Source organism: Brassica napus, chromosome C6 (genome assembly GCF_020379485.1).
Source record: "Brassica napus cultivar Da-Ae chromosome C6, Da-Ae, whole genome shotgun sequence".
In the NCBI taxonomy this organism is placed as follows: Eukaryota; Viridiplantae; Streptophyta; class Magnoliopsida; order Brassicales; family Brassicaceae; genus Brassica; species Brassica napus.
The window spans coordinates 18,786,244-18,814,044 of record NC_063449.1 but is presented as its reverse complement, the minus strand read 5'-3'; the positions used below and the strand labels follow the sequence as shown (position 1 = coordinate 18,814,044).

General features: G+C 33.1%; 3 protein-coding genes and 2 pseudogenes across 3 annotated transcripts; 4 read left to right on the top strand and 1 right to left on the bottom strand.

Annotated features, from left to right (window-relative positions):
- Nucleotides 1-6,536: 6,536 nt before the first annotated feature.
- Nucleotides 6,537-7,455, bottom strand: LOC125588391 (uncharacterized protein At2g29880-like). The gene is made up of 3 exons (XM_048759713.1): nt 7,423-7,455; nt 6,986-7,112; nt 6,537-6,895 (listed from the first exon to the last, which is right to left on the bottom strand). The coding sequence occupies exons 1-3, from the start codon at nt 7,453-7,455 to the stop codon at nt 6,537-6,539; spliced, it is 519 nt and encodes a 172-aa protein (XP_048615670.1).
- Nucleotides 7,456-12,857: 5,402 nt separating this feature from the next.
- LOC111206870 lies at nt 12,858-17,776 on the top strand (annotated as a pseudogene).
- A 1,755-nt stretch (nt 17,777-19,531) lies between these two features.
- Nucleotides 19,532-20,217, top strand: LOC125588853 (heavy metal-associated isoprenylated plant protein 41-like). The gene is made up of 2 exons (XM_048760739.1): nt 19,532-19,630; nt 19,733-20,217. Exons 1-2 carry the CDS (start codon nt 19,573-19,575, stop codon nt 20,080-20,082), a joined length of 408 nt encoding a protein of 135 aa, XP_048616696.1. The 5' UTR covers nt 19,532-19,572; the 3' UTR covers nt 20,083-20,217.
- Nucleotides 20,218-21,025: 808 nt separating this feature from the next.
- Nucleotides 21,026-21,703, top strand: LOC106402918 (pectinesterase inhibitor-like). Its single transcript, XM_013843744.3, has one exon. The coding sequence runs from the start codon at nt 21,121-21,123 to the stop codon at nt 21,649-21,651; it is 531 nt and encodes a 176-aa protein (XP_013699198.1). The 5' UTR covers nt 21,026-21,120; the 3' UTR covers nt 21,652-21,703.
- Nucleotides 21,704-23,681: 1,978 nt separating this feature from the next.
- Nucleotides 23,682-24,778, top strand: LOC106416675 (annotated as a pseudogene).
- Nucleotides 24,779-27,801: the final 3,023 nt, after the last annotated feature.

Below are 27,801 nucleotides of genomic sequence, written 5' to 3'. Positions count from 1 at the left end.
CAATGCATGTCTTTTGTGCTCCCTCCTGGGCTCCACCAAAACTGAGTTAATGCACTCGTTAACTTCTTTACTGTAGCTTTTGGTAACCGATAAACAAACATCACATGGTTTGGCAGGGCCGTGACCACCGATTTATTAATCACCTCTTTTCCTCCTCTAGTAAAGAATCTAAAAGTCCATCCATTAACCCTATTATTCAAGCGGTCTTGAACAAAACCAAACACTTGTGCCTTAGATCCTCCAAGGCTTTCGGGCAACCCTAAATAAGATCTCATTCCTCCTAAATTCTGAATACCCAAAATATCTCTCAATTCTTGGCGACTGGATTCTTCGATCTTATGTCCAAATTGAATTGAGTATTTCTGAAAATTAATTTGTTGCCCTGAAACAGCCCCGTATTCCTTTAAAATCCTGAGAATGGTTTGACATTCTTCTTTATTTTCCTTATAAAAGAAAAGACTATCATCGGCAAATAGAAAATGAGAGATTGATGGACAAGCTCTTGCTACCTTCATACCGGTTAATTGTTTCACTCTCTCCGCCTTCTTAATATTTATAATTAAAGCCTCAGTACACATAATAAATAAATAAGGAGACAAAGGGTCCCCTTGACGTAAGCCCCACTGGAGAATTATAAGGCCTCGCGGCTGCCAATTGAGAAGTACCCTATATTGAATCGAAGATATACATTCCAACATTAAATTGATCCAACGAGGATCAAACCCCATTTTGTGAAGAAGAACCTCAATAAAAGTCCACTCTATCCTATCATACGCCTTGCTCATATCCGTTTTGATCGCCATAAACTTATTTTGACATGACTTATTGGTTCTCAGTCCATGAAACAATTCTTGCGCTATAAGAATATTATTCGATATTAACCTTCCTTCCACAAAAGCCGATTGTGTCTCTGATATTAGTCGTGGGAGGCAAATTTTCAGTCGTTGACACAAAACTTTTGAAATAATCTTGTAACCCACATTACATAGACTTATCGGCCTCAGTTCCGTCATCCTTGTATGTCTCTTTTTTTCGGAATCATACAAATATTAGTAATATTTAACCGTGGATCCATATCTCCTGTGCCCAAAAAATTATTCACCATCTCAACCACATCCTTCTTAACAACATGCCAGGAATGTTGAAAAAACAGGGATGTCATTCCATCCGGACCTGGCGCTTTCTCTGGGTGCATCATAAATAAAGCTTGTCGGACCTCTTCCTCCGTTGCTATTCTCAATAATATTTGGTTCATTTGGGGGGAAATAGACGGTACTATCTCTTCCAAAAAACTATCAAATTCTGTTGGAGTGGTGGTACTAAACTGACTTTCAAAATAATCAACCGCCACCTTCTCAATTTCATTCTCCTCAGTTATCCAATTACCCATTTCATCATGGAGTCCCATTATTTTATTGCGTATCCTACACTGCTTTGTTAGAGCATAGTAAAACTTGGTATTAAGATCTCTAGATGAATGCCACATATTCCGACTTTTCTGATGTCAATATTCCTCCTCATCCTTATAAGTCTCTTGTAACTTCCTGGAAACTTCAAGAATCTCTTCATGTGATCTATTGTTATCTGTTTGAACTTCCTCCAGTGCATGTTGAATATATTTAATTTGTCCTTCTCATATGGCTGATTGTCTTTTCGCCATGAGGAAATTTCATGACGACAGTTACTAATTTTTGTAACAAAGTCCTCAATTTGTCCTCCCTGGTTTTCTGTCCAGCCTGTCACAATTGATTCCATCAGACCCTCTTGTCCGATCCATCTCTTATCAAACCTGAACTATCCCCTCTTTTTTCTTGATAAATTATCCTCCAAAAAGACGACCACACGACGATGATCAGAGCACACCAACCTCAAATATTTTGTGTAGGAGCATGGGAAAAGCGTATGTCATTCCTCATTTAACATTTTTTTATTTGTAGTGTTTTAACATTTTTATTTTAGTGTATTCTAAAACTATATAATTGTATTATTTTTATATATATTAATCTGTTTTGTTAGGAAATTTTAATAAGTAGTGTTTTAACATTTTTATTTTAGTGTATTTTAAAACTATATAATTGTATTATTTTTATATTTATTAATCTGTTTTGTTTTTAATTATTTTAATCTTTTTGTAATGAAATTTTAATAAATTTTTTTAATTCGTTTGATTAATTGTGTGTGATATATACTTCTTTGATAATTTTTTTATTATAAAAATTATTTGCTGTCAATTTATTAACTCTAAAAATTTATCTGCTTAAAACTTATGTGATGTCAATTTAAACCAAACATAATCTTACATATATAATTATAAATCTTATACTTTTACGAATAAAAATAATCAAAGAATAATTTGAAAGTTTTACTAAGTTTAAATGAATGGAATTTTTGTTTATGAAAAAATATATAAAATAATTCATTAACTTAATAATTTCATATTAAACAAATAAAATGTTAGAGTCAATAATTGACACCAAATAAGTTTTATAATAATTTTTTTATCAAATAAGTATATATCACACAGTTAATCAAACGAATTATAGAAATTTTATTAAAATTTCATTCCAAAACATATTAAAAGAATTATAAAACTAAATTAAATAATATCTTATATAATTTTTATATTTAATATAAATAAAAAAATATAATTATATTGTTTTCACATACACTAAAATAAAAATGTTAAAACACTACTTATCAAAATTTGTATAACATGTTGAATTTGTAAATTAGATTTTGTTAAAAAATATTCTTACGCTTTTAAAACACAGGTCAAAATCTAATTTAGGTAAATTAGCGCCAGGTACGTCACATTTTAATTGATGAAACAAGAGATTTAAACAGTCTCCAACATACACATCATTTTTTGGATGAATGAAATCAAACTCGTGATGTTAACTATATAACATCGTAAAGTTGAGAAATGTTGTCAAGCATAATATATACTTGTGTAGCTAAGTATACAGTTGTTTAGTTTGCATGGTTAGCCATGTGATAGCCACTAATTCATGTAGTTATCAATCATTTTTTCTTTATTTATTTTTACTAAATTTGTATTATTATGTATGTTATATATTGTTATTTTTATTTTTTCAGACTGGTTTTTGTTTAAATAGTTTTTATTATATATTATTTTTTCATTATGCTTTTCATCTTTTTTTATTGGTCTATGTTTGATGAGAAATGAAAAACTATATCGGAAGTGGAGTTTACTCTTTTTTAATTTTCTATATTTTTTATTTAATTTTATGTATTTTGGATTGCATTTTTAATTAAATTGCTAGTTGTTATTTAAATTTTTTAATAAATTCAAGTTATATTATGTATTTTTAACTAAATTTTTATTGTTGTATTTGTTATATTTTGTTACTTTTGGGTTTTCAAAATGAATTTCTTTTATTTTTAATTTTTTGATTATGTATTAATCATTGATTATGGTTTTCCCTAGTTTATTTTTCTTTTACATTAAACTCAGTACCAGAAAAGAGAAAGTATTTCATAAGCTTTACTTTTTTAGTTTGATTTGATGAAACATTTAAATATCGTAAATGGATCTCTTTTTTTGTTTTAAGAAATTTTCTATTATTTTTGAAATTTATTAACTTTTTACTGTGTATTAGTACTAAATTAATATATGTGGATAGAATGATCAATGTCAAAATATTGGTAAATTTGAAAATAGAGCACTAATTATAAAGTATTTATGGATTATTAAATGTTTTGTTAACAGATTCGATAGGAGATAATTTTTTAATTTTTAAAAAAATTTACGACGTGTGTCAAAATGTAGCATATTCTTTGTTGAATTGACTCTCTAAATATATTTAAAAATCCAACTTTATTGTAATAGATTGTTAGAGATGACTTTGTTATTTATTTCCACAATATTCATTATACAATAAAGTCTATTTAAAGAAAATAAAAGGTTTCATAGACATATGGGGTGATCTGTAAGGTTTCATAAAGTCTATCTTTTTTCCACATCCACTTTAGTCTACAAATCTTGTTTTAAAAATAATTTAAAGTTACAGCAGAAAAAAAACCCAATTGGAAAAAATATTAGTTTTGGAGATCAATTTTTCTAGAGTTTTATAGTTAGTGCTTTGCAATTTATTGATATAAATCTACATCAATAGAATCTACTACTACAGAAGAAAAACTTAGGGGGGCTTATTGGAGTTGGGGTTTGAGAAGGTTTTGAGGATTTTAAAATGTAGTGGAATTTAGAAAGTTTTGTTGAATTCCAGAATTTTGATAGAGATTTAAAAGGGGAATTTGGTAGGATTTGGTAAGATTTTTTTAAATATTTTAATAATAATTTTCACCATTAACTACAAAATACGTAATCGGTTGTTAGGTTTATATTAAATACATATATAATAGGGATATACCAATAAAACTACTTATATGATATAAAGAAATATACGCATGTAATGAGAAATTTGTAAATATGATTATAAATTTAGAACGTTCTTATTATAGATTGGAGAATTCAAACAAAAGTCCAAGTCTCATTTTCCTAAAAATCCAAAATAAAAGTTTACAACCATTTCACTTCGAAACAACGTAGCTTCATTGTGAGTGTCTTCTTATACGTCCTGCCAACAATGCAATAAATCATCTCACACATATCAACCAAGTAACACATTGTGATATATCAGTGTCATTGTCAACCATAAATATTTAGACAAAGAAAGAGTTATAACTTACTTTATGCGCATATCACCGTTGAGATCCACTAATAATAGCATCATTCCACATATTTGAAGCAATTGTTGTTCTCCATTCATTAGCAAGTTCTCTTTGTTGTTCTTGTGTGCCAAGAAATTGAGGACCACTAGTACTTTGGGTAACACTTTGTTCGTCCGTAATTTCTTCTGGAGGAAATTCATCTGAACGACACTTCTGACGGAGATAGTTATGCAATGCAGCACATGCAAGTACTAGTTCTGCTTGTGTCTTATATGGAAAACTAGGTGCAGATTTAAAGATCAGAAATCTTGATTTGAAAATACCAAAGATCCTTTCGATGACGTTTCTTAAACCAGCATGACGATGGTTGAATAATTCTTCTTTATTTTTGGGATCACTATCTCCTCCAGTAAATTCCTTTATATGATATCGGGTACTTCGAAATGGAGTTAGGAATTTTTTTCGGTTGGCATATCCACAGTCAGCCAGATAAAATTTTCCTGAAATATTTATAAAGTACAATTTAAATAAAAAAACATAAGATTATAAATAAAATAATGTATCTTAAACATACATAACATCTTTTGGTATGGAATAATGTATGTACCTTCGGGGACTTCAAATCTATTGTTACTTCTAGTCAGAGCATCATTTAACACTTTTGCATCATGAGCTGAACCTTCCCAACCAGTAAGGACATATATGAATTGCAAATCGAAATTGCATGCAGCTAAAATATTTTGGGATAAGATTCCTTTTCTATTTCGATAACTAGCACTTTCATTTCCTACTACCATAGCATGAATATGTGTTCCATCAATTGCTCCGATACAATCCTAAAAATACAAATAAAATTATTGATGGATAAAAATAAATGAAAAATTATAATTTTTACATACCTTAAAGTACGGATAAAATCTTGTGCTTTCTCTTATTTTTGAAGGCACACCATTTCCTGGTTTCGCCATCAAACTTGGACCAATACTGTTTACCGCCCTTAATATTTTATTAAAGCTCTGACTAATTGAGAAACTCGATCTCTTGAATACATCCCGAGGAAGAATATATCTCGTACTCTGGCCAACAATAAGCAAAAATGTGGCAAGCATTTCCTCAACTGAAATCCATCTTGTATCTCTTAAAGATGTTTTTTCTCGGATAAGAGTACACAAATCCAAGAAAACATCTGGATACATACGATATAAACCTCGAAAATGTTCTGGGTCTTCAGTTAAAACATTTTGTATATATTCATTTCCAAGTCTTGTGGTTGGCTTCTTAATCGGACGTTGAATTTGTGAAACTAGACAATGTGCTAGAAAGCAAACTCTCACATTGATAGTTGACATCAACTGAAGTATATCCACGTCTGATTGAGAGCTCTTTTTCCTTTTTCTACATTTTCTTAACTGTAGTTCTTCATTCTCATTAACTGCTTGATCCATGGAAGAAGAATCTGAAATTTAAAACACATTGTCATTTCTTTTAGATAATATCAACAACAAAACATGACCATAGTAAACCTGACTATGTTTGACAATTTATTGTGACGCTAACATTTGATTTTATTCTTTGATTAGAAATTGTGTTATATAGAAAAACAAGCATTACCAATTGTGGCGTGGGACGTCTCTACACGTAGAAAGTGATCAAAGAAATTATAACCTACAAGAAAATAAAAAGTCCATAAGAAACTGTATTTTATTATTTGAAAGCAACTACAAGAGGAAGTACCAAACAAGAAATAAACTAAAAACCTTCGTGAAAAAGCATAAAAGTCATTAAGAAAACTAAACTAACACCAATAAAACTATCAAAAGCACCTAATTATTCCACCACAAATTTCATGGCTTACGTACGGAACGTTTGATCCATCTAAAACGTTCCTCCCTAGTCATACTCATGAATCCAGCTTTCATACCAAGCTGGTGAACTAAATTCATTGCATCAAAACGTTCATTTTCTTCTAAATCAGGAATTTCTTTAATTATGTCCCATATGTTATTAACTTTTTCCTCAGCTTCTTTCTCTTCGGCTTCCTTTTGCCATCTTTGTTGAATCATACTGACAATCTGATTGGTAGTCCCAGTGACAGCATTTATTTCATCTGAAATTTTCTCCACATTATATATGTCAGTTCTAGCTCTCTTTCTTACTGGGAGCTTTTCAATCGCATTCGAACGTCTCAAAGATGAAGCTTGTTCTACACCATCACCATCATCACCATCATCATCAGCATCAGCATCACCATCATTCTCATCATCACCATCATTATCTCTTGCTATATAAGTACGAGCATCTGTGGTTTCTCCTAACCCCACTGTATTATTTCCTTTTGCAATGTTTTGTCCATAGACCTTCTCTAGGTCTTCAAAATCTTCAAACGTATCATCACGTAAATACGTATCTTTCTTGTGTCCCTGTTATGAATAAAAAATGTTGTTATCAAATAAAACAAAAATATTTGCGTAAGCAAATCATGCATCATAACTTTTAACAAATTATCTACCTGGAGGTATTCATTCCATACTTCATTTGGAGCAGTAAATTTCTTCGTGTCCTTATCCCAACCAAATCCTGAACTAAAACGAAGAAGATCTACAAAACCCTTGTGTTTTTTCTTCAGAATCTTTGTTTTGTTTTTGTATTGGGAAAAGGTTTTCTTAGATCCACAAATTTTGTTTAACTCCGGTAATATTCGTTGTTCCACGGTAAGTTTATTGAATTTACCACTCGCATCAGTCCAATTCTGATTAACGCCATCGACCAACAAGCGCAACAATGTTTTGGTTTCTTCGGGCGACCAAGAAATATATTGATTTTTAATTTTTCCTTCTTGATCTCCCATTTTAGTGCAGGAGATATCTACTCAAATTGTTAAAAGAAATATAAAACATTACAGAAAACCAAGAAAAACAACGCAACCGTATAATTCAAGCAAGTTTTATCACAAAACCATTCATGATTATGTGGAAAAAGCAACATAAACAATAGTAAAGATAAAACTCTAACCTTTCTTTTTCCAAAGAAGCTGCCCACTTCTCCACTTTCTATTGTTCACGTATGATTCTCGGCTTTGATACACATATATATATATATATATATATATATATATATATGAATATATTTTAAATTAACTAATGAAAAGATAAACTCAAACAATCCATATCAAAACAAAAATATCATATCTATATATTTCAATGATTATCAATATCATAGCTAACATATGATTTAAAAAGATATTTTTCTAGAAAGAAAATCTCAAACAAACGTAAATAACATAGATAGTCTCTCTTGTATAGTCCCATAAGTTCATGGCTAGTTTCGAAAGTTCTCCAAGCTCTGATGGGATAACACCACTTAAACCATTGCTAGACAGATCTAAAACCATACATATAACCAACTATTCCTCTACTGAACTCAGATTCTTCAGTGTAAAAATCATACCTTTGATTTGCTACAAACTGGATTTCTGCAAGTAGGCTTAAGAAGGTGACATGTGCACATCATCATCTTCTCGCTGAAACATCCGTTGTTAGCTCATCATATGAACCATTCTCAGATCGATGATGGTGAGAACAGTTTGAATTCATTCTCCTCCCATCTCAGTTACGTTTCTTCTGTCATAAAAGATGAATAACTTTTTTTTATTTAAATTTCATCTCTTTAGATGGTATTTGATTCTATTGAATTTGAAGGGTAAACGATAGTTTTTAATATCCAAAATAACTTTTGATGAATCTCATTGATGAAATCCATATTTTCCAATAAGGGGTGATTTAATAAGATTTTTATAAATGCTATATCCAATAAGAGGGAATTTGTAAAACTTTTTATAAATACCTTGTCCAATAAGGGAGGATTTGGCAAAAACCTAAAATTTTGTGAAATCCCTATTTCAATAAGCCCCACTTATAGTACTACATGATAAAATTGTATCTTTATATGTAAAAAATTTAAATATTGTTGATGGTAAGATGGTCCTTCATTCTGATTTACATTGTTCTAAGTATTTGTTCAATTTTGTTGGTGAAGATGTTGAAATGTTAATGTTCAACTAAGTTATTAGTTACTGATGATTTAAGTTTTTCTAATAAATAATACCGCATACAATAATACAATTATTTTGTTATACTCTATGTTACATGGAAATGGAAGCGGGTACGTGGAAGCGGGTACGTGGAAGCGGGTACGTGGAAGCGGAAGCGTATGGAAGAGCGGAATCGAGACTTAGAAAAAATAGGAAGCTGGTACGTGTTGGAAGCGTATATATATATATATATATTAAAATATAAAAAATATAAAAACTAGGACTAAAGTTATATGATATAAATTTAAAATAAAGTATTTATAATAGTTTTGAAATGATTTCATATTAAAACTGTGAAAATACACATAAGTTACGTTTAAAAGAAATTATTATATTAATTATTTTTAATACTTCATAAATAATTGAAACAATATAATGTATATATGATATATGTTTAATAAAAACCTCAATACATAATGATAATTTATAGTATTAAATTTAATATTTATATATTTATATTCTCTCTATTCATTACTATTAAAATTTGGATTTTATATAAATTAAAAACTATGATTATATTTTTTTATTGATACATGACATTGTATTTTATTTTAAAAGAACACTAGATTTTGATCCGTGCGCCCGCGCGGATGTATTTTTTTAAAAATATTATGCTATTTGTTTCTTATGTCACTATTTAGGGTTGGGCAAAAAACTCGAATTCGAATAATCGAACCGATCCCAATCGACTAAGTAATACCAAATCTGAACCGAAATTGATTAAATATCTGAATTATTCAAAAAAATTTATTTGAAGAACTGAAATCTAATCCGATCTGATCCGAAGTATTTTGGGTATCCAAATAGATTTATATACTTATATATATATTAATTATTTTTAGATTTAATATATATAAAACATCGAGAATATATATTATACTTTTAAGTTCGTTTAAATACTTGAAAATATATACAAATAATCAAACGTAAATATCTAAAATAGTTAAAATATATTCAAAACTCCAAAAATAGTTAAATAATTATTAATTCTCTATCCAAATATTTAAACCAAACCAATTTAAATTGGTTATCCAAATCCAAACCGAATCCTCAAAGATCTGAACCGAACACGAAATCCCAAACAGACCCGAAAACGAACCCGAACGCCAACCCCTAATCACTATTATATATCCTATATGTCTCATTATAGGTTAAAAAATATGTGTCATCATATAATTAATCGTATTTTATACGTACCATCGAATAAGTTTTCTTATAATTAATCATATTTTATACGTACAATCATATAAATTAATTATATATATTATATTTTTAAATTCCAGTGTGAAATATAAAAACCATAATTTAAGTTGGTGTTTGAAATTGGGCTTTGCATTGTATTTTTCTTATATATATTGAAAACATTTTTATAATGGTTACTGGAAAATATGTTAGTAAAAATCAAATTTTGGATATATGTATATTTTTGAATGAAATTTTTATATAAATCAATTTTAAATTATTATTTTGATTTGAATATGTATATCAAGTAACATAAACTCATTACTTTGTAATATAGTGTAATGGACTTCCAATTTTTTTAATAGCATAAGTCCATTATTTTTTTTCCTAACTTACTGTTATCCATGTTTCCAAACAACACTATTTTTTTAATTGTTATCTATGTTGTCAAACCAAAGCTTAAAGTACTTCTACTTTAATAAGATAGATAAGCGTGATTCCAAAACGGAATTATAAGCTTCCAACGTGTTTTTAAAGAGAATATTTTGGAAGTGTTATGGAAGCGAGATTTTGTAAGCTTCCGCAAGGTTCCGATTCCGGTTCCGAAACGGGAATCAGACGTTCGGTGAAGCTTCCGTGCAACTTAGGTTATACTTCATTTATATTCTAAATGGTCATCAGTGAAAGATAATATCTTGCAAGGTGTCATTATCAAAAAAAAATGAAGCTAGGAATGAACTTCTCCGATCTATTAATCAAATCATAAATTTCAGATATATTTTGTAGTTGGATTTATTTGTTTTAAAAACTCACTTGGATATTTGTTTTTATTCACGTTTATATATAAACATGAGTGTGTAATATATGATTTCCTTATGCTTTATTATGTAGAGTTTCGGTGAATTATTCAACTATATAATCACTAGTGTGAGTGCATGTTTGCCCATCTACCCTTCGAAAAGCTACGCACTATCATCGTTGTGTAAAGTAATTATTATCGAGATTACTTTGATATTTTTGTGCCCAACATATTCTGACATGCATTTCTTCCCTTCAAAAAATATAAATTTTGGGAATATCAAAATACTAATTTAATGCGCTATGTTATATATTTATTTTGTTCAACTACCAAATTATATAATAGAAATAATTTTAAACTTTTCTCTAGTTTGGAAAAGTATTTTCTTCTCTTCACAAAAATGACAACTTATACATATTTGTCCACTCTGGATCTCGTCCAAAAAAAACACTTATTCAAGTTAAGCTACTACGAAAAATGGAAAATCAAATTACCATCAATTGGATTGTACAACTTGAAATTGATTTTAGTCGATTTCGTGGTCATGGTGTTTAACTAAATTTATAGTCTCTGCTATATATCATTATTATATTATAATAATTTGGTATCATGTACAGATGTATGTCTTTTCGTACAATGTCTATTACAGATAAAGAAAAGCCTAGCAACTATTCCTCCCGAATGTACTGTATATTTTGTCGATAACTTCCAAGAAAACAATTGATATTCTATAAAATATTCGAAGATGAAGAGAAACGTTAGTAGAATCAGGACAACCAATAGCATATTTAAACTCAAATTCAGTATATCCACCATAGTTCAATCCATTCCTTCTGAATCCTCGAAAATATAACTTTTGAATCCATATTCATTATTGAGTGGTATGTCCTCATCGGTTGTGATAATTACACCATTTGTATTGATTATCTTTGTCGTTGTCTTTTATGTTCCATGTGTTTGACTTAGGTTGGTTTGATATTGGCTTTGGATTTTCTTTTTCCTCACCGTCGTCAGATTAATCATCCTCGCTCACTTTAAAGGATCGATCTCGTAAGTTTTCGCCTCTTCTCGGTCCACGTCCTATTGGCTGATCACTGTGGTCCTCGTTTGTTCCATCCTTCGGTTTTGACATTAATTGACGCATGTTTTCCAGCAAGAACTTTCTTTTCTTCTTTCATTTCAATATACTTAGAGGCTCGATGGAGGGCCTCCTCTAAAGTAGGTGGCTTATTGATAAAAACTCGTCACGAAAGTGTAATTCGTGCCATAGAGGATTTAACAATGTGGCATTCATGCACCATCACTCACAGCGATGTTCGTTGCGCGGTAGATGAACCTCTAACGCTTAGCAGTATATGAATGGGGATATATATGTTTTACGTAAAATATAAATATAACATTAATTATATATACATTAGTTTTATAAAAATAATTTAAAATATACTGCAAATATAATTTGTATGTAAAATATAGTTTAACATATATAAATAGTTTCAAATTATAAAAAAAATTAAAATGTGTTTGAATATATAAACATGATACACTTATAATTTTAAATTATTTCGTAAAAAATAATCTAATAGCTATAGTCATATAAATACATTTGTTATCTCTTACTTTGATTAGCTTTAGTTGAAAGGATGTGCAATTCGTGTGAATATGGGATGTAATGTTGTTTTGTCAAACCAAAGGCTTGTGAAACCACTAAGATTATTGCTGTTTTGTGCAATGCCTTATCTTGGAGCCATTCAGCCTGAGAGGTTTTTTGTTTTCATGTTTTAATTCAACCTCTTCTTTATTCAGTTTCTCCCGTTGATGACAGTGGCGTTTGCATTTACTTGTTGCTAACGCTAGAAACAAATCGCCTTTTTCCAGTAGTCTATGTCCCTTTTTGGGCAACAAAACATGTACTTTATGGGCTTAAACCAAGTGAAGCCAGTGATAACCTTTTGTTTTGTGGGTAAAGCGAACCGTCTATTCCAGTTTTGACAGAAGCTGAATCGTCCCTCTTCTTTAAGCTCATCAACAGAGCGGCAATAGTTTATGGTACTAATATTTTTTTAAATGAGGAGAAAAGCATCATATGTCACTAAAATGGCATTGAGAGAGCACTTTGAGCTTAACAGAGATAGAGAAGTATGGATCAAACACTATTCGTCGAACCATCAAATACTTCTCGTTGGCTCTCCTTATCATGCAGAGCCACAGTGCAGTTTAGCCACCCTCTGTGGCTCTACTTCCAATATCTGCGCTTCCACTGTCGACTCATATGGTAGCCTTCCTTTTGTTTGCTTATACAATGCGAGAGTTACGAGATATCAAACAAAGTTCCACATTGGAAGTTATACAAAAGAAAATCTAATATATAAATAGATGTTCAACTCTAATTAGTACGATGTCTTTTAGGTAGGAAACCAAAAGTAAATCCATATCGGTCAGCTTCTTAGGTCAAAAATGGACAATATTGTACAAATCACATTAAAGAGTTGGACATGGACTAACTACAAACCCAACAATTGGTATCAGAGCACCATGTTGACGAAGATCTGTAAGAAAACCAAAATATCCTTCGAGTAGGAATGAGACCCTTCAAATAGGAAGAGGAGGTCTGTCGCAGAAACTATTCAAGATGATCATGAAACCTGTGATGTTTTGGGAAGAGCATTCTCAATGTGATTGGGTGCCAGATGTCGAAGGCGCGACAAGATAAGGTGCCAAGGAATTTCGCAGAAGAAAAAAACATACGAGATGAGTGTGGTCATTAGTTTGAGGGAGAGAATGTGAAATATCAAACAAAGTCCCACATTGGAAGTTATACAAAAGAAGGTATAATATATAAAGAGATGTCCAACTCTAATTAGTATGAGGCATTTTGAGAAGGAAACCAAAAGTAAATCCATGCGGGTCAGCCTCTTAGGCCCAAAGTGGACAATATCGTACTAATCGGACATTAAAGAGTTGGACATTGACTAACTTCAAACCCAAAAATTAGTAGTTCAACCTAGTTTTAGGTCTTGAAAACAACAGCTTAATAAAGAATCATTCCTTTATTGATGTTTAGAAATTTTTTCAAAAACTAAATACAAGCTATTAACTTCCTTTAGTGCCTTGTTCTCTCTTATGATTCATCACACACGATGATCACTATATATAGGAGCTAGGTTTCCTTTTCTATCCTATTACACATTGAATTGAAAATTTTCTTTTTCCTAATCCAAATAACTTTAGTTAGTTATCATAATTCATTTAAGGATAACTTCATTTTCTAGTTATCATAATTCCTTTAAGGACAACTTTCTTTTTTGATGACTTCCTTTTTAGTGATGTTGAAGCTTATTTCCAACATTCTCCCCCTTAAACTTCAAGCTTCCATTTGAAAGGTCTTGAACTCGAATCAGCTCCCTCATCTCTTTGCAACTTGATTTTTGTTAATGCCTTGATCAAGATGTATGTGCCTTGCTCACTTCATGGAATGTGCTCAACACCATGCGCACGTCCTTGCACATGTTCTTGTAGATATCCCTTGACTACAAAGTCGTGATTTGAACTTGTTGATAGTTCCATCCACATCCTTCTTGATCTTGAACACCCATTTGAGACTAATAACTTTTATATTACTTGGTTTATCAACTTGAATCCATATCTTGTTCTTGTTGATTGAGATGATTTCTTCCTTCCAAGCAACTCTCCATTCTTTCAAGTCTTTAGCTTCCTTAAAGTTACTTGGCTCATTATCCTTTGATACTCAAAGTCTCTCACATGCTTCTTTAGATCCTTGAAGAACTTAATCAACCAGATTGCTTGGTTGAATACTTTGACAACTTGATCTTCGCAGATGTCAAACATGTTCTCCCAATTGAACAAGTTGTTCCGCTTGAACATGTTGTTCCGGTTGAACAGGTTGATGTTGATCTGCATCTGTGATATTATGATCACTGTCGAAATCATCTTCATTACTTCCTCCGGTTCTGACATGATCATGATAATTATGGTGACTATTATTCACCACCACGAGTCCTTCTCTTCCATGTAGACAAGTTGGTTTTTCAACTTTAAGAGTAGTCTTATAAAATTGGTAAAAGGCTCGTAATACCTTTACTATCAGCGTTCCAGTCGGATCTCTTAGAGTAAGATAATCTTCCTTCATCCTAACATCACATTTTTGTTCAATAGCTTGCTCTAAGCTCAATATGTTGCTTCTCAACTCTGGAATATAGTAGATGTCTGTCAACAACTTATGCTCTCCAGTTTTAGCTTCAAAAAGTATCGACCCTTTGCCATTGATGTTGACATACGATCCATCTCCAAATTTGACTTTTCTTGTGATGTTCTCTTTAATTTTGGAGAAGTATGATCTTTCACCCGTCATATGGTTACTCGCTCCGTTGTCCAAGTACCACATTTCATCTTCACGCTTGCTTTGTTCCATTGTCTTCGGTATGACCTTCTCCTCATTGAGAAACCCGATCTCATGCATATACAAGGCTACATCAGCTACCTCCGTTTCGCCTTTGTTAAGCTCTTGTTTGTGTTATGTCTTCTCTAGACACTCCAAAGCATAGTGACCGGTTTTATATCCTTCTTTTCCTTGTCTTCTTCTTGTGAGTTAAACCTGCCACGACCTCTACCTTTTCCTCTGTTTCCTCTTCCATGATTCCAACCTTTACCTCTTCCTCTTGAGTTATATGAGTTATTGGAATTCGCATACAGAAGGTTCCCTTGTGGCTCTTGAGTATCTTCTTCAAGGATCCGTTTTTCATACGCCTTGAGTCTCCCAAAATATCTTTGAAGCTCGTTTATTCAGACCGAGAACTTGTTCAAGTGAGGCTATGATCTGAATATACTTGCTTCGCGGTAAACTGTTCAGGAACTTCTTTACCATCTTAGGTTCTTCCAAAGACTTAAAGCTGCATATTTTGAGGCCAATTCTGATATCTTGCCCGTAAAGATATCTATTGAGTCTGTGTCCTTCATCCTTAGACGTTCAAACTCATTCATCAAGGTCTGAAGTCATGCTTCCTTCACACGTTAAGCACCAAGATTCCTATATTTTATGGATTTCCAGATCTTTTGGGGAGTCGACTTCACCAACTTGCAAGATTAGGTTTTCTGGGATAGATTGAAACATCATAGCAGTAGCGACATAGTTCTTCTCTTCATCGTTTGTCCATGGTTCAACTGATTCCCAAACCTTGTGTACTCGTACTAACACCTTCATTCTCATCGCCCATACCATGTAGTTCGTTGAAGATAACATCGGGCAAACCACCGTGGAGGGCACGACTTCTCTTGTCTTCGATGTTGACTTTGAATCACTTATTCTTTCGGTGAAACTTTTTCAATGAATCAAACCTAGAGCTTTGATGCTAAATACAGTGACTAGAGAATGAAAGGGTTCAACCTAGTTTTAGGTCTTGAACACAATAGCTTAATAAAGAATCCTTCTTTTATTGATGTTTAGAAAATTTCTCAGAAACTAAACACAAATTATTAACTTCCTTTAGTGCATTGTTCTCTCTTATGATTCATCACACACAATGTTCACTATATATAGAAGCTAGATTTCCTTTTCTATCCTATTACACATTGAATTGAGAATTTCTTTTTTCCTAATCCTAATAACTCTAGTTAGTTATACTAATTCTTTTAAGGATAATTTTCTTTTCTAGTTATCATAATCCCTTTAAAGTTTTGATGACTTCCTTTTAGTTGATGTTGAAGCTTAATTCCAACAAGAGTTTTCAGGGATTTCGTTTTGTCCTTGAGTTTTCTATGGCGGGTTTGATAGAAGTGAACCCAATCAGTCCTTTGATACCTTAGAACATAAGTTGTTTTGATGCCAGTTAAGGTTCCTCCACAAAACTAAGAGAGTTTGTGAAAAAACAAAAGCAAGTTACCACAATATTCTCCTCTTTTATTTTCATAAGACAAATGTTCTTAAATACAAAAACATTCACAAAGCAACTACCAACTAAACATAACGTGTGGAACAAGTGGGAGACTTCCCACTAATGTAGGAGAACACACTATGCCATATCTCTATCCCATCTTTGACCATGATCTTATCAGGGTTTTTGAACTTGTGATCTGAATTCCGGTGATGATTGATTGTCCAAGTTTTGCATTGTTCTTCTGACCATCTATGTTTAAGCTTATAAGCATTAAAAGGTTGTAGCTTTAAGTTGGAGCCCCTCTGTTGTTTGATGTCTCTTATGGTCATTTGAAGCAGATGATGTCGTAAGAAAGTATATAAGGCAAAATCAAATCTTAACAATTTGAAGAGACTTGGAGCTTCCCTTTTATATGGAATTGATGCAACAAAACTGAAACAAGACCCTCATCTAAATTGCAGAAGATTTGACCGAGTCATCTTCAACTTCCCACATGCCGGTTTCCACGGCGAAGAGTCTGATTCCTATCTTATGTTTTGACTCTGCTGCTCTGCTCAAACTTTAGTGTATCGTTTTATTTGTAAGATTATTTGTTGTAGGAAGCATAGGGGACTGGTGTTTGGATTTTTCCTAAGAGCTAATGGAGAAATTCATCTTGCTCACAAGAATAAAGCACCTTTTTCTCAGTGGAATCTGGAGGAGCTCGCTAGCAAATGCTTTCTTGTGTTGATTCAATGTGTGGCTTTCAAGAAAAAAAATTAGCCTGGTTATGAGAACAAGAGAGGAGATGGGTCCAGATGTGACAGAACTTTCATCTTGGGAGTCTGCAGTACTTTCAGGTTTCACGTATCTAAGGAGCTTCATACAGATAATATGAAATGGAGACAAGTGAAGGGAGGCGAACCAAAGCGAGAACAATTCGTTGAGTGCACTAACCGCGTCAGTAGAGTTTCGTCTGAGATTCATATTGGGGAATTAGGAAGGATATCACCACGGAAACGGACCAGATTTCCTTACCGGTACACTAAAGAATCACCAAAAAGACACCATCTGCTTTGCAAAGACTTTGCAGTTCAAGCTAATCAAGAACCACCCCCAAAAGGTTTTCATGGAATTTTATAAGGTGAAAGGACGAAAAATGTTAATACGGAACAGATATTCTCAGCCAAGCACTGTAGAGAATCATGAAAAGGAAGCATGAGTAGAGAAACCACATGATTCACTAGCAAAACTCTTAAGAATAGCATTGTATGTCGTCTTATGTTTATTTAGGCTCGAGTAGCTTCAGAACTGAGATGATGATCTCCATGTGGAGATGATATTTACTATTTTGGGATAATTTTTGTGTATCTGTTTAGTCTTTTGTGTGTAGTAGAAGAAAAAATGGTTGTGAGAGAATCTCTCAAAAATTTGTGTTTTTCCACGCTATGACACTAGGTGGACCCGAAGGTTCGACACGATTCTTTTCGTTTTACTCCCTGTTTGGAACTACGCTAGGCGCTAGTCGGACGGTAATTCCGGGCCTAGCGAGTTACCGAAAAATCGGGGATTAAGCGGAGACTAAGCGGGGACTAAGCGGGGCCTAGTTTTTTGTACTTTTATTATGTTTATATGTGGATATATATAAGTATATGCGTATTGGGACATAGATGTCGATGTCTCCTAGTGGTTTGGTCCTTGATCTGGCGCGCTATACAATCCGGGTTCGAAGCTCCTTTCCTTCATTTTCATTATTTTCAATTATTTATCTCTCTGAGAAAAAGTCCAACATCGGTTACTAAGAGAAAATGACGCCAAATCTTGATCTATATAAGATCTATATAAAGTCTTCTACATGATTGAAACATTTCAAGATATTTGGGCTTCATAATAAGCCTTCGAGATATTTGGGCCTCTTAATAAGCCCCAAAAATATCTCAATTAGTTAAGATTTATTTTTTAAGTTTTTATTGGTCTAATTTATTTAATAATCGGTCGTCTAATAGGTAAATGGGATGATTAATCGGTTATTGGACCGATTAATTGGTGACCAATTTTTTAGTCCGATTATGGTAAACTCGGAGCAGTTGGTCTCCGTCCGGACGCCTAGGCGGCTAGACGCCCGCATTTTAGAAGAGAGGTTTTACTATATGGTAATCGTACAATATGATTTTTTTATAGTTTCCTGTAGACATGGCAACGACAATCACTATCCGAGCGGAAAAACACTTCAGTTTCATTAAATAGGTAATTAAGTAAAACTGAAACCATGAAAGTTTCAACCAAAATGCAACGAAATTTGGTCTTGACAAAAAATAAACAAACCAAAATTGTTAGAAACTGGTAAATTTCAGTGGAATTTTCTTATAGAATTACTACGAAAAAATCCAACCGTTGACAAAAGTACAACACTTTCCAATATTAAAAATACGGTCTTGGTCGTTAATCTATCGTTTTATAGGTATAGGGGTATATGTCAATACTCTATGATTGTTTTATGATTTGAAACAGAACATCCTTAGTTAAGAATTATATAATCCTTGTATCAAATTATATTTTTGTATACAAAGTAGGAAGCTAGATATTTCTCATTAGTTTGTTTATGACCATTGTTATCTATATATAAACACTCAAAACCCTACATAGATTCAAGTATTCTCACCTTCTTACACAAAGTATATATTGGTTTCTCTCCTTACTCTAACACACATATCAGAAGATTCTCTCCGGCAGTATGATGAGGGTAAGTGCCCTTTGGTTTTCCTCTTATAGTTAGTTCCTTTCGGTGAAAACAACATTTGTTGCGCAAAACATGCAATATTTCGAGGCATTCTTAAAATAGTGTTGTAAACTTTTTTTTTTTTATAATGTTTTAATTATTTTCTGTTATATCATATATCATTCTTTTTCTGCAGCAAAGGATTGTTCTGAAAATTGATATGAGCGAGAATGAGAAAGCAATAAAGAAAGCTATGAAACTCGCGTCAGGAACATCAGGTACGTAACACATCTTTATGACTTCTTTTGCATATAACTTGCAAGCCAAGTTAGGTCACGTGAAACGTTTCATTCACTATATTTTTGTTTACGTGCATGCAGGTGTGAGATCTGTAACGATTCACGGACAGAACGATCAGTTGGTTGTTGTGGGAGCGGGAATTGACACCGCCGAGCTAACACGTCTGCTCCGGAAGAAAGTTTGTCCCACCACGTCCATCGTCACCGTTCAGGCCGCACCGCCTCCGCCGCCCCAGCAGCAGCAGCAGCCACCGCAGTTTCATCTAATGGAACATCACAACGAGATGGCTCCGGCGAGAAGATGCATATGCGAGATACCGAATTCGGGTTTCTGCGGGTTTTGTAGACTACCCTCTTACCAGATGGTAGCTCTGCCATATCCAGCTCCCCTGGTCTACCGTGAAGAATCTGATGGTTGCAGAATCATGTGATGTGAAGCATTCAACTTTGAGTTGATGATATTTGTTTGAGTTTCTTTTTGTTTATACAAGTTAAGACATTTTAAAATTCGTGGTGCTGTAAATATTGTGACGTGTGACAATGGGACTAAAAAAAAGATTCATTAAACCGCAAAAAAAAAAAGAAAGTAAAATGTAATGTTTCATGATCGAACTATACTCAAACAAACTATTAAAAGAAAAAAGATTATACGTTATCAAAACTCGTCATCTGTGTCCTAATCTTCTGTTACAAAGTAATACTTCTGCGTCTTAAACTGTTTATATACCCTTTATGATCTGATGAAATGATTTACATTTTAATTTTTTTTCTAATAATGTGTGTATGTTTTGTCCTGAATCAAGTTGTGCTTAGTTTAAACTCTTTATAATGTGATGAAGTCAAGTCCACTATTATCATTTTTAAGGACTTTGCTTTGGTGAATGTGTAAGGACTGGGTCGTGGATAGAGAGAGTCGTCCACATTCCAAAGAAAATTAGTTTTCATTCCCACAGAAGTTATGTAATTGTTTTATTATTTTAAATTACTACTATTTCGTTGAGTATTTCGTATATTCTTAGTGTAAGAAACCTTATGGAAACTTCTTAAATGAAGAAAGTGAAATGATTGAAGGAATATATATTGCATGAGCTGATGATACATTACACACATCTGTATATCGAGAAAAACAAAAAAAAGAAAAACTTAAAATACAATATTAATCTTAAACATTGGTTTTAATCTTGTTTGGAATTAGCATTTCAGCCCATAGATCAATTAACAAGTTCTGATCCAGAAGGCTCAGTATAATATTGGCCCAATAAATTGTTATTTGTTTTCTGTTTGACCGTTGCATATTCCCCGCCGATTTTCTGAAGGCAGACAAAATTACTAAAAACAGATCTCTTCAACAACAAGAAAACAAAAACAATAAAAAAAACTCTCTTTGAACTTTGATTATTGTTTCATGTTTTCAAATATAAATCTCTATTCATCATCCATAACCCTAATCATTCCATACCTAATAAAAGATGATGAAGCAATTCACCGGACTTGTCTTTCTCTGCATCATTTCTTTCTTCTCCATCGGTGGAAATGCTAATTCCAGTTTAATTTCCGATCTGTGCAAACATTGTGACGACCCAAAACTCTGTCTCTCTACCATAAAGTCGCGTCCTGAGTCCGGCGAATTTGCAGCCACCAACAACCAAATTGAGATTATAGCTATCTCCGTTGCATCGTCAGACGCATCTGCTACTTCTGCTTACATCAAGGAAAAGCTGAGCCATGAGGATTTGGAGCCAGCAACGGAGGCCACATTTGAAGACTGCCAGAAAAACTACCAAGATGCTGTGGAGCAGCTCGACGACTCAATATCCGCCATGCTCACCGACGCACATGCTGACGTTGACGTCTGGCTGCATGCGGCGATAAGCGCCATAGAGTCATGTGATACCGAGTTAGAGTCACGCGGAGGAAATGATGCAGAGCTTTCAAAGAGAAACGAGGTGTTTCTCAAGTTGTGCAAAAACGCTTTGGTGATAAACAAGATGTTAACCTGAGAATGTTAATCCTTAAAACTTGAATATAATTTATTTTATTTGGTTTAATTAAGATGAAAGTGGTTCGGTCTGGTTTATTAACAACGGTCCTTGCCTTCAATATAAAATCTGACACACTGTGATTAGGATTTTTAAGGTCCAATAAAAATGAATCCAACGGTGAGATCTACTCGACCCTGCCCATCATGCTATTTTTTCTAGTCAAACTGTTCACAAAACTCTAACTTCATTGTTTTTACCTAACATATTCATAACGTAATTAATGTAACTATATAATCAGGATTCAAGTTTTATATTTTCGGGGAAATGATACGCGACAGATTTGGACATTATTTCAAAGAGGCCAGTTGCTTGTAAGATTGGGTGATGGATAGATTCTAGATTCAGTGTCCCCCAAAATGACAAACACACAAATACATTTCTTCTCCTCTTGGGCCAATTATATATGTACACTTATTTTATGCTTTAATCTATGTATTTCCCAATATTCATCACTCAAAAAAGCAATTCAAACAATCTGCATCACAAATGCAGATCATAAGAGAAAACTTGCACTCTTGTAAAAGAATTCAAGATTCCACTAAGACCCCACCATTGGTTGCCTTTCCTCTTAACAACGATAGAATCTTGCTTCTCTTTTTATAAATAATAATGGATAAAACTATATTTTATCATCCAATTTGATAATTGGCAAAACCCCCAAAAAACCTTGATTACACTAATCATATTCTGGTATTCAAGTAAATGCAAGCGTAAACATTCTTGCACATTTTCAAGAATATTTACACATGATCAATCGATGGGTAGTAATGTTTAGATTGGTTAGCTAAGGATTTGAATTTTAATGAATCAGATTCAAGTGTGGTGATGCCATGGACAATACTTAATACGTTGAATATTTAATACATTGAATATTTAATATTAATATGCAAATTTGACACGTTGGATTTCAAATATGGGAAATTCAAGTTGAAGAATCCGACTAAAGGCCTGACTGTTATACTCTATAGGCTGCGGATGCGGTTGCGGACGTTTCCAGATACGGATGATTCCAATGTTAATCGCTATTAAGATAGTTGTATGACTAATACAATGGTTAGAAATTGTTATGTTTGTAAGATATTTATGAACAACTACCAAATGCAGTAGTAGTGGTTAAATAATAAATTAACAATATATATAAAATATTAAAATGTATATTATTATAATAAATATAAATTTTTTTTGAGCAACAAAAATATAAAATTATATTTATAAAATTACACTATTAAATTTTTGAAAAATTATAGAAAATATATATATTTTTTTAATTTTATAATATAAATTAAAATATATGTATATTTTAGTATTTCTATTATTTTAATTTAAAAATTTTAATTGAATATTTTTATTTTTATACTTTTTTGAAAAATAAAATTATTGTTTTCTCCTGTAACCATCTGCAACCCCAGACATTAGCTGAAACTATTTTTTAAATTTAAAAAGTTTAAAACAATTTGAAATGATTAATAACATTTTCTGTGATTGTTACAAAACGTCAACTACAGCTATCAACCACAAAACTTGCGTTTGCATGAAGTAATCATGTCCTAATTCGTAAGTTTGGGAGGAGTGGCCAAAGGAACCAAGTTGACAGAAAATGCACGCAAATCTATTTGAGAAATAATATTTAAAGATAATTGTAAAATAGAGTTGCCTACCTTGGAACCGCACAAATTCCGATTGCTTCCATCACACTCTAATAATTATAGGCTTCAGAACATGTTTATAGGGGTTGCTTACCCTTGGTTTCACAACCAAAAAATTAATTAAAAATTTGTGGGCTTCACAGAAGACAGAAAAGACGTTGCTTGTGTATGCAAAAGAAAAGACGTTTTTGTTCAGTTTAGAGTGTTTTGCGGACTTCACGACACGTGGCGATCAATTCTTTTTCTTAATTTTTTTTTATCGGCAAAAAAAAATTAAAAAATAAAAAATTTTAAGCAATGGCTAAGAGACAAACTAATAAACATGCTCCTCTTAAAGCCCCGCGATAATATAAAATCGGCTTCGTTTCACTCTGAACAAGCCCTAGTTTTTAACACAATCTCACAACTCCCAAGTCTTTCTCCTAGTTTCTTCCTCAGCCGGCGACATCCTCAAGTAATCCAGGTTCTCTTCTCTTCTTATTGTACTGTAACTAAACTTACGATAATAGATAGGAGATTCTATTGGAAGAGTTAATTTGTCTGGATACTACGATCCACTTTTGAAGCTGTATCAATTTAGCTAGTGGACGCATAAACTATGTCTCCTGTTCTCTTCTCTATAGGTTTGAAAAAAGAGATAATCGTTCAAGCGTAAAGAAATCAATGGCAGAAGAATCTACCGAGATGGAAATTCAATCAGCAACTGAACCGGAGTCACTGCCTGCTAAGCCAATCTTTAAGCCACTCAAGGCTCATGAGATGTCTGATGGCAGGGTTCAGTTCCGGAAGGTATCCGTCCCACCTAACCGCTACTCTCCTCTCGAGAAAGCTTGGTTAGATATCTACCCTCCTGTCTACCACCAGATGAAAGTTGACATTCGCATGAATCGCGGATCCCGCAAAGTCGAGCTCAAAACCCTAGCCGACACGCCTGATGTCAGTTATCTTCATCCACGCTCTCATGCTCGGTTTCGATATCCCTGATGCGATCTCCCTCCTGAGAGTGGACGAGCTGTATGTCGAATCTTTTGAGATCAAGGATGTCAAGACTCTTAAAGGCGAGCATCTGTCCCGTGCTATCGGGAGATTGTCAGGGAAAGGAGGGAAGACCAAGTTCGCGATTGAGAACTCTACAAAGACAAGGATTGTGATCGCTGACACGAGGATCCACATCTTGGGAGCTTTCTCTAACATTAAAATCGCGAGGGATTCTTTGTCTAGTCTCATCATGGGATCTCCTGCTGGTAAGGTTTACTCCAAGCTCCGAGCAGCCTCTGCTAGATTAGCAGAACGGTTTTGATGAAATCCGCATTTTCTTTGAAGTGTGTGATATGGTTTTTGTTAGTTGCTCTTAAAAAAAAGTGATATGGTTTTTTATATGTTTTTGAAATTTATATGAAATTATTGCATAAGAAACATTATATAGAACTTTTACTTGACATCAATCTCCCCAACGTCTGTAATTGCACATACGCTAACATATCTTGAGATTAGCAAATTTAATGATTCAGATAATCAATACATAGACACTTGTACTCTTTCAACATTTTTTCTTTTATTAAAAAAGTAAATAGGTCAGGAGTTGGTTAATAGAGAAACTAGACATAGATGCCGTTAATGGGGTATATAAGCTTTGTGAAGAGGATATAACAAACACAACAACCCACCCAAAGCTACGTTCTGAATCTAGCCATTCTCCCAGCCCATAGCCATTGAGAGCTGAGACTAAACAAAAGCAAAAGGCGTGTTTTGTGTCCATGGGAGAGTTGAGCTGGAAGATGGAGATCCCAAAGGCGAACAAGGAGCATATGTAAATCAAGGCATCTATGGTCGAGTAATAGTAGGTGAAATAAAACATGGATACCATAAGAATCACAGAGTAGCGAGCATGTCTAGCAGGTAGAGGAGGTGTTGGAACTAAAAAGGTGAGGTGGATCATTTTTTCGATGGGTTTTTCGACGGATACGTCTCTCAGAAAGATCGGAATTTGGGCACGATATAATCGTCATCGTGAACACTATGAGTTAGTGTATTTACTTGTCAAAATCAGAGTTGTGTTGAATGAAAAATTGAGGTCCAAAGTGAGTGACATGAAAAACTTATAAAACTTTAAATTTGGCTAAATATAAAATATTTAGCAAATTGATCACTCTGAATGTGGATTTAAATTTAAAATTGATTTTGTTAGTTGGACCATATGTCAATTAACTTAACCTTTCAAATTTTATTTATGATGATATTTTATGTTTTATTGGAACATAAAAATGCAAACCCATAAGAAGTATATTTGGCTTTGATTTGCTTGATCAAACCATTTATTAATTTGGCCACTAACGCGAGTAATGGAGAATCAATTCTCATTATTCCATTAGTTTACTCCATGATCACATAACGTACGTTTTGACTTTTGAAAATATATAACAATACGTGAAAGGTGAAACTCATTATAAACGACACATTGGAAAGAAAATCATTGTTTAACATTTCCTCACATTATTTTTTTTCCTCTTTCTCTTTGATATTTATTTTTAGTTTGAGATTATACACAACAAAACTAGTTTCGCCAAGCTTCTGATATAATGACGCAGATCAGAAGATTTTTGCAATTGTATCCTGAAACTCATTACATTATCGAACCGTCGCACTACGGGATGTATTTTGAATTAATGAAAGAGATAATATCTCGACTATGCGATTGAATCATCTTTTCTTAATTTTTGGTATAATCTTATCACTTTTATTCTTTACAATATTCAGTTCTCCGTAGTTTATATAATACAGTTCTACCAAGAGGCTCTTCTTCCTTGTAGATGCACATGAGCATCAATGCCACGTGCAAAGTTGTGGCATCCATGAATGGGCGCGTACCAAGACAAAGACGATGAAAGACAGAGGCTGAGGAGTGATGTGTAGATACCAAATATAGACACATTGGCTATTCACTACAAGAAAACGTTTCCGTAACGACGAAAAGTTACGAGGAAAATTTTTCCTCGTAAACTTACGAGTAGTTTACGAGGATGTTACGACGAAATAGAAATTCGTCGTAACGTAAACGTAAATTTATAAGGAAACCGTTTTGTTGTAAATACCTTGTACATTTACGACGAAAGTACGTTGTGAACAATATTCGTCGTAAATTTACAAGGACATTACGACGAAACATGTTACCGTTATTTATTGATGAAAACGTGTATTCAATGCGCTTTGAATTGCCTAATTTCGTTGTAAATTCCTTGTAAAACTGATGTAAGAGAGATGTAAAACCCTAGTAAAATTTTCCTAGTAAAATCATTGTTATACTTCACCTACCAAACTCGAAATGTTTTATATATATATGTCATTTCTCACAACTCACTCTCTCACAACACACAAAGGAAAAGAAGAAAAAAAATTCCAGAAAAATTATAAAAAAAAGATTACCAAAAAATTCCCCAAAACATTTCCAAAAACAAATTCCCAAAAAAAATTCTAAAAAAGAAATGGCGGATGGCGGTAATATTTACGAGTTACGGAGTTAGATGTATTCCCATAAAGATTTGGAAGGGAGAGTGACGAATGCATTTCTGAGCGGGCTAGAGACATTCATGTACCAGGTGGGCTCTACACCGATCACGCAGGAAAGCGGTAAGATATTCTGCCCTTGTCGGAAATGCAAGAATTCAAAATTTGCACGTAGTGAAACTGTATGGAAGCATTTAGTAAACAGAGGATTTACACCACATTATTATATTTGGTATCAACACGGAGAGAGTTATGGTGGAAATGAAGCTAGCAGTAGTAATAATAATTTTGAGGATGTTGGTAATAATGAAGAACCAAATCATTTGCATAATGAATATAATTATCATCGAGATGATCAGATGGTAGATCATGATAGGGTTCAAGACATGATTACTGATGCATTTTTAGAAACAACTACAACAATAGCTGATGGAACTGGAAATGTAGAAGAACCTAATTTGGATGCAAAAAGGTTTTATGAAATGCTGGATGCTGCAAATTAACCAGCATAATTTTTCTAAATTTTCTGTAAATTTAATGGTTGTAGAGAAGGTATCTCTAAATTTTCTCTAGCAGCTAGGATGATGAATATTAAAACGGATCATAATTTACCTGAGAATTGCATAGATGCATGTGCGGAGTTGTTTAAAGAGTATTTGCCAGAAGACAACGTGTCTGCTGAATCTTATTATGAGATTCAGAAATTGGTTTATAGTCTTGGGTTGCCTTCGGAGATGATAGATGTTTGCATCGACAACTGCATGATCTACTGGAAAGATGATGAGAAGCTAGAAGAGTGTTGATTCTGCAAGAAACCATGATTCAAACCGCAAAGACGTTGGAGGAATAGGGTACCGTACCAGAGGATGTGGTACCTACCAATTACAGATAGGTTGAAAAGGTTATATCAATCTGAGAGGACTGCTTCATCGATGAGGTGGCATGCCGAACATGTCCA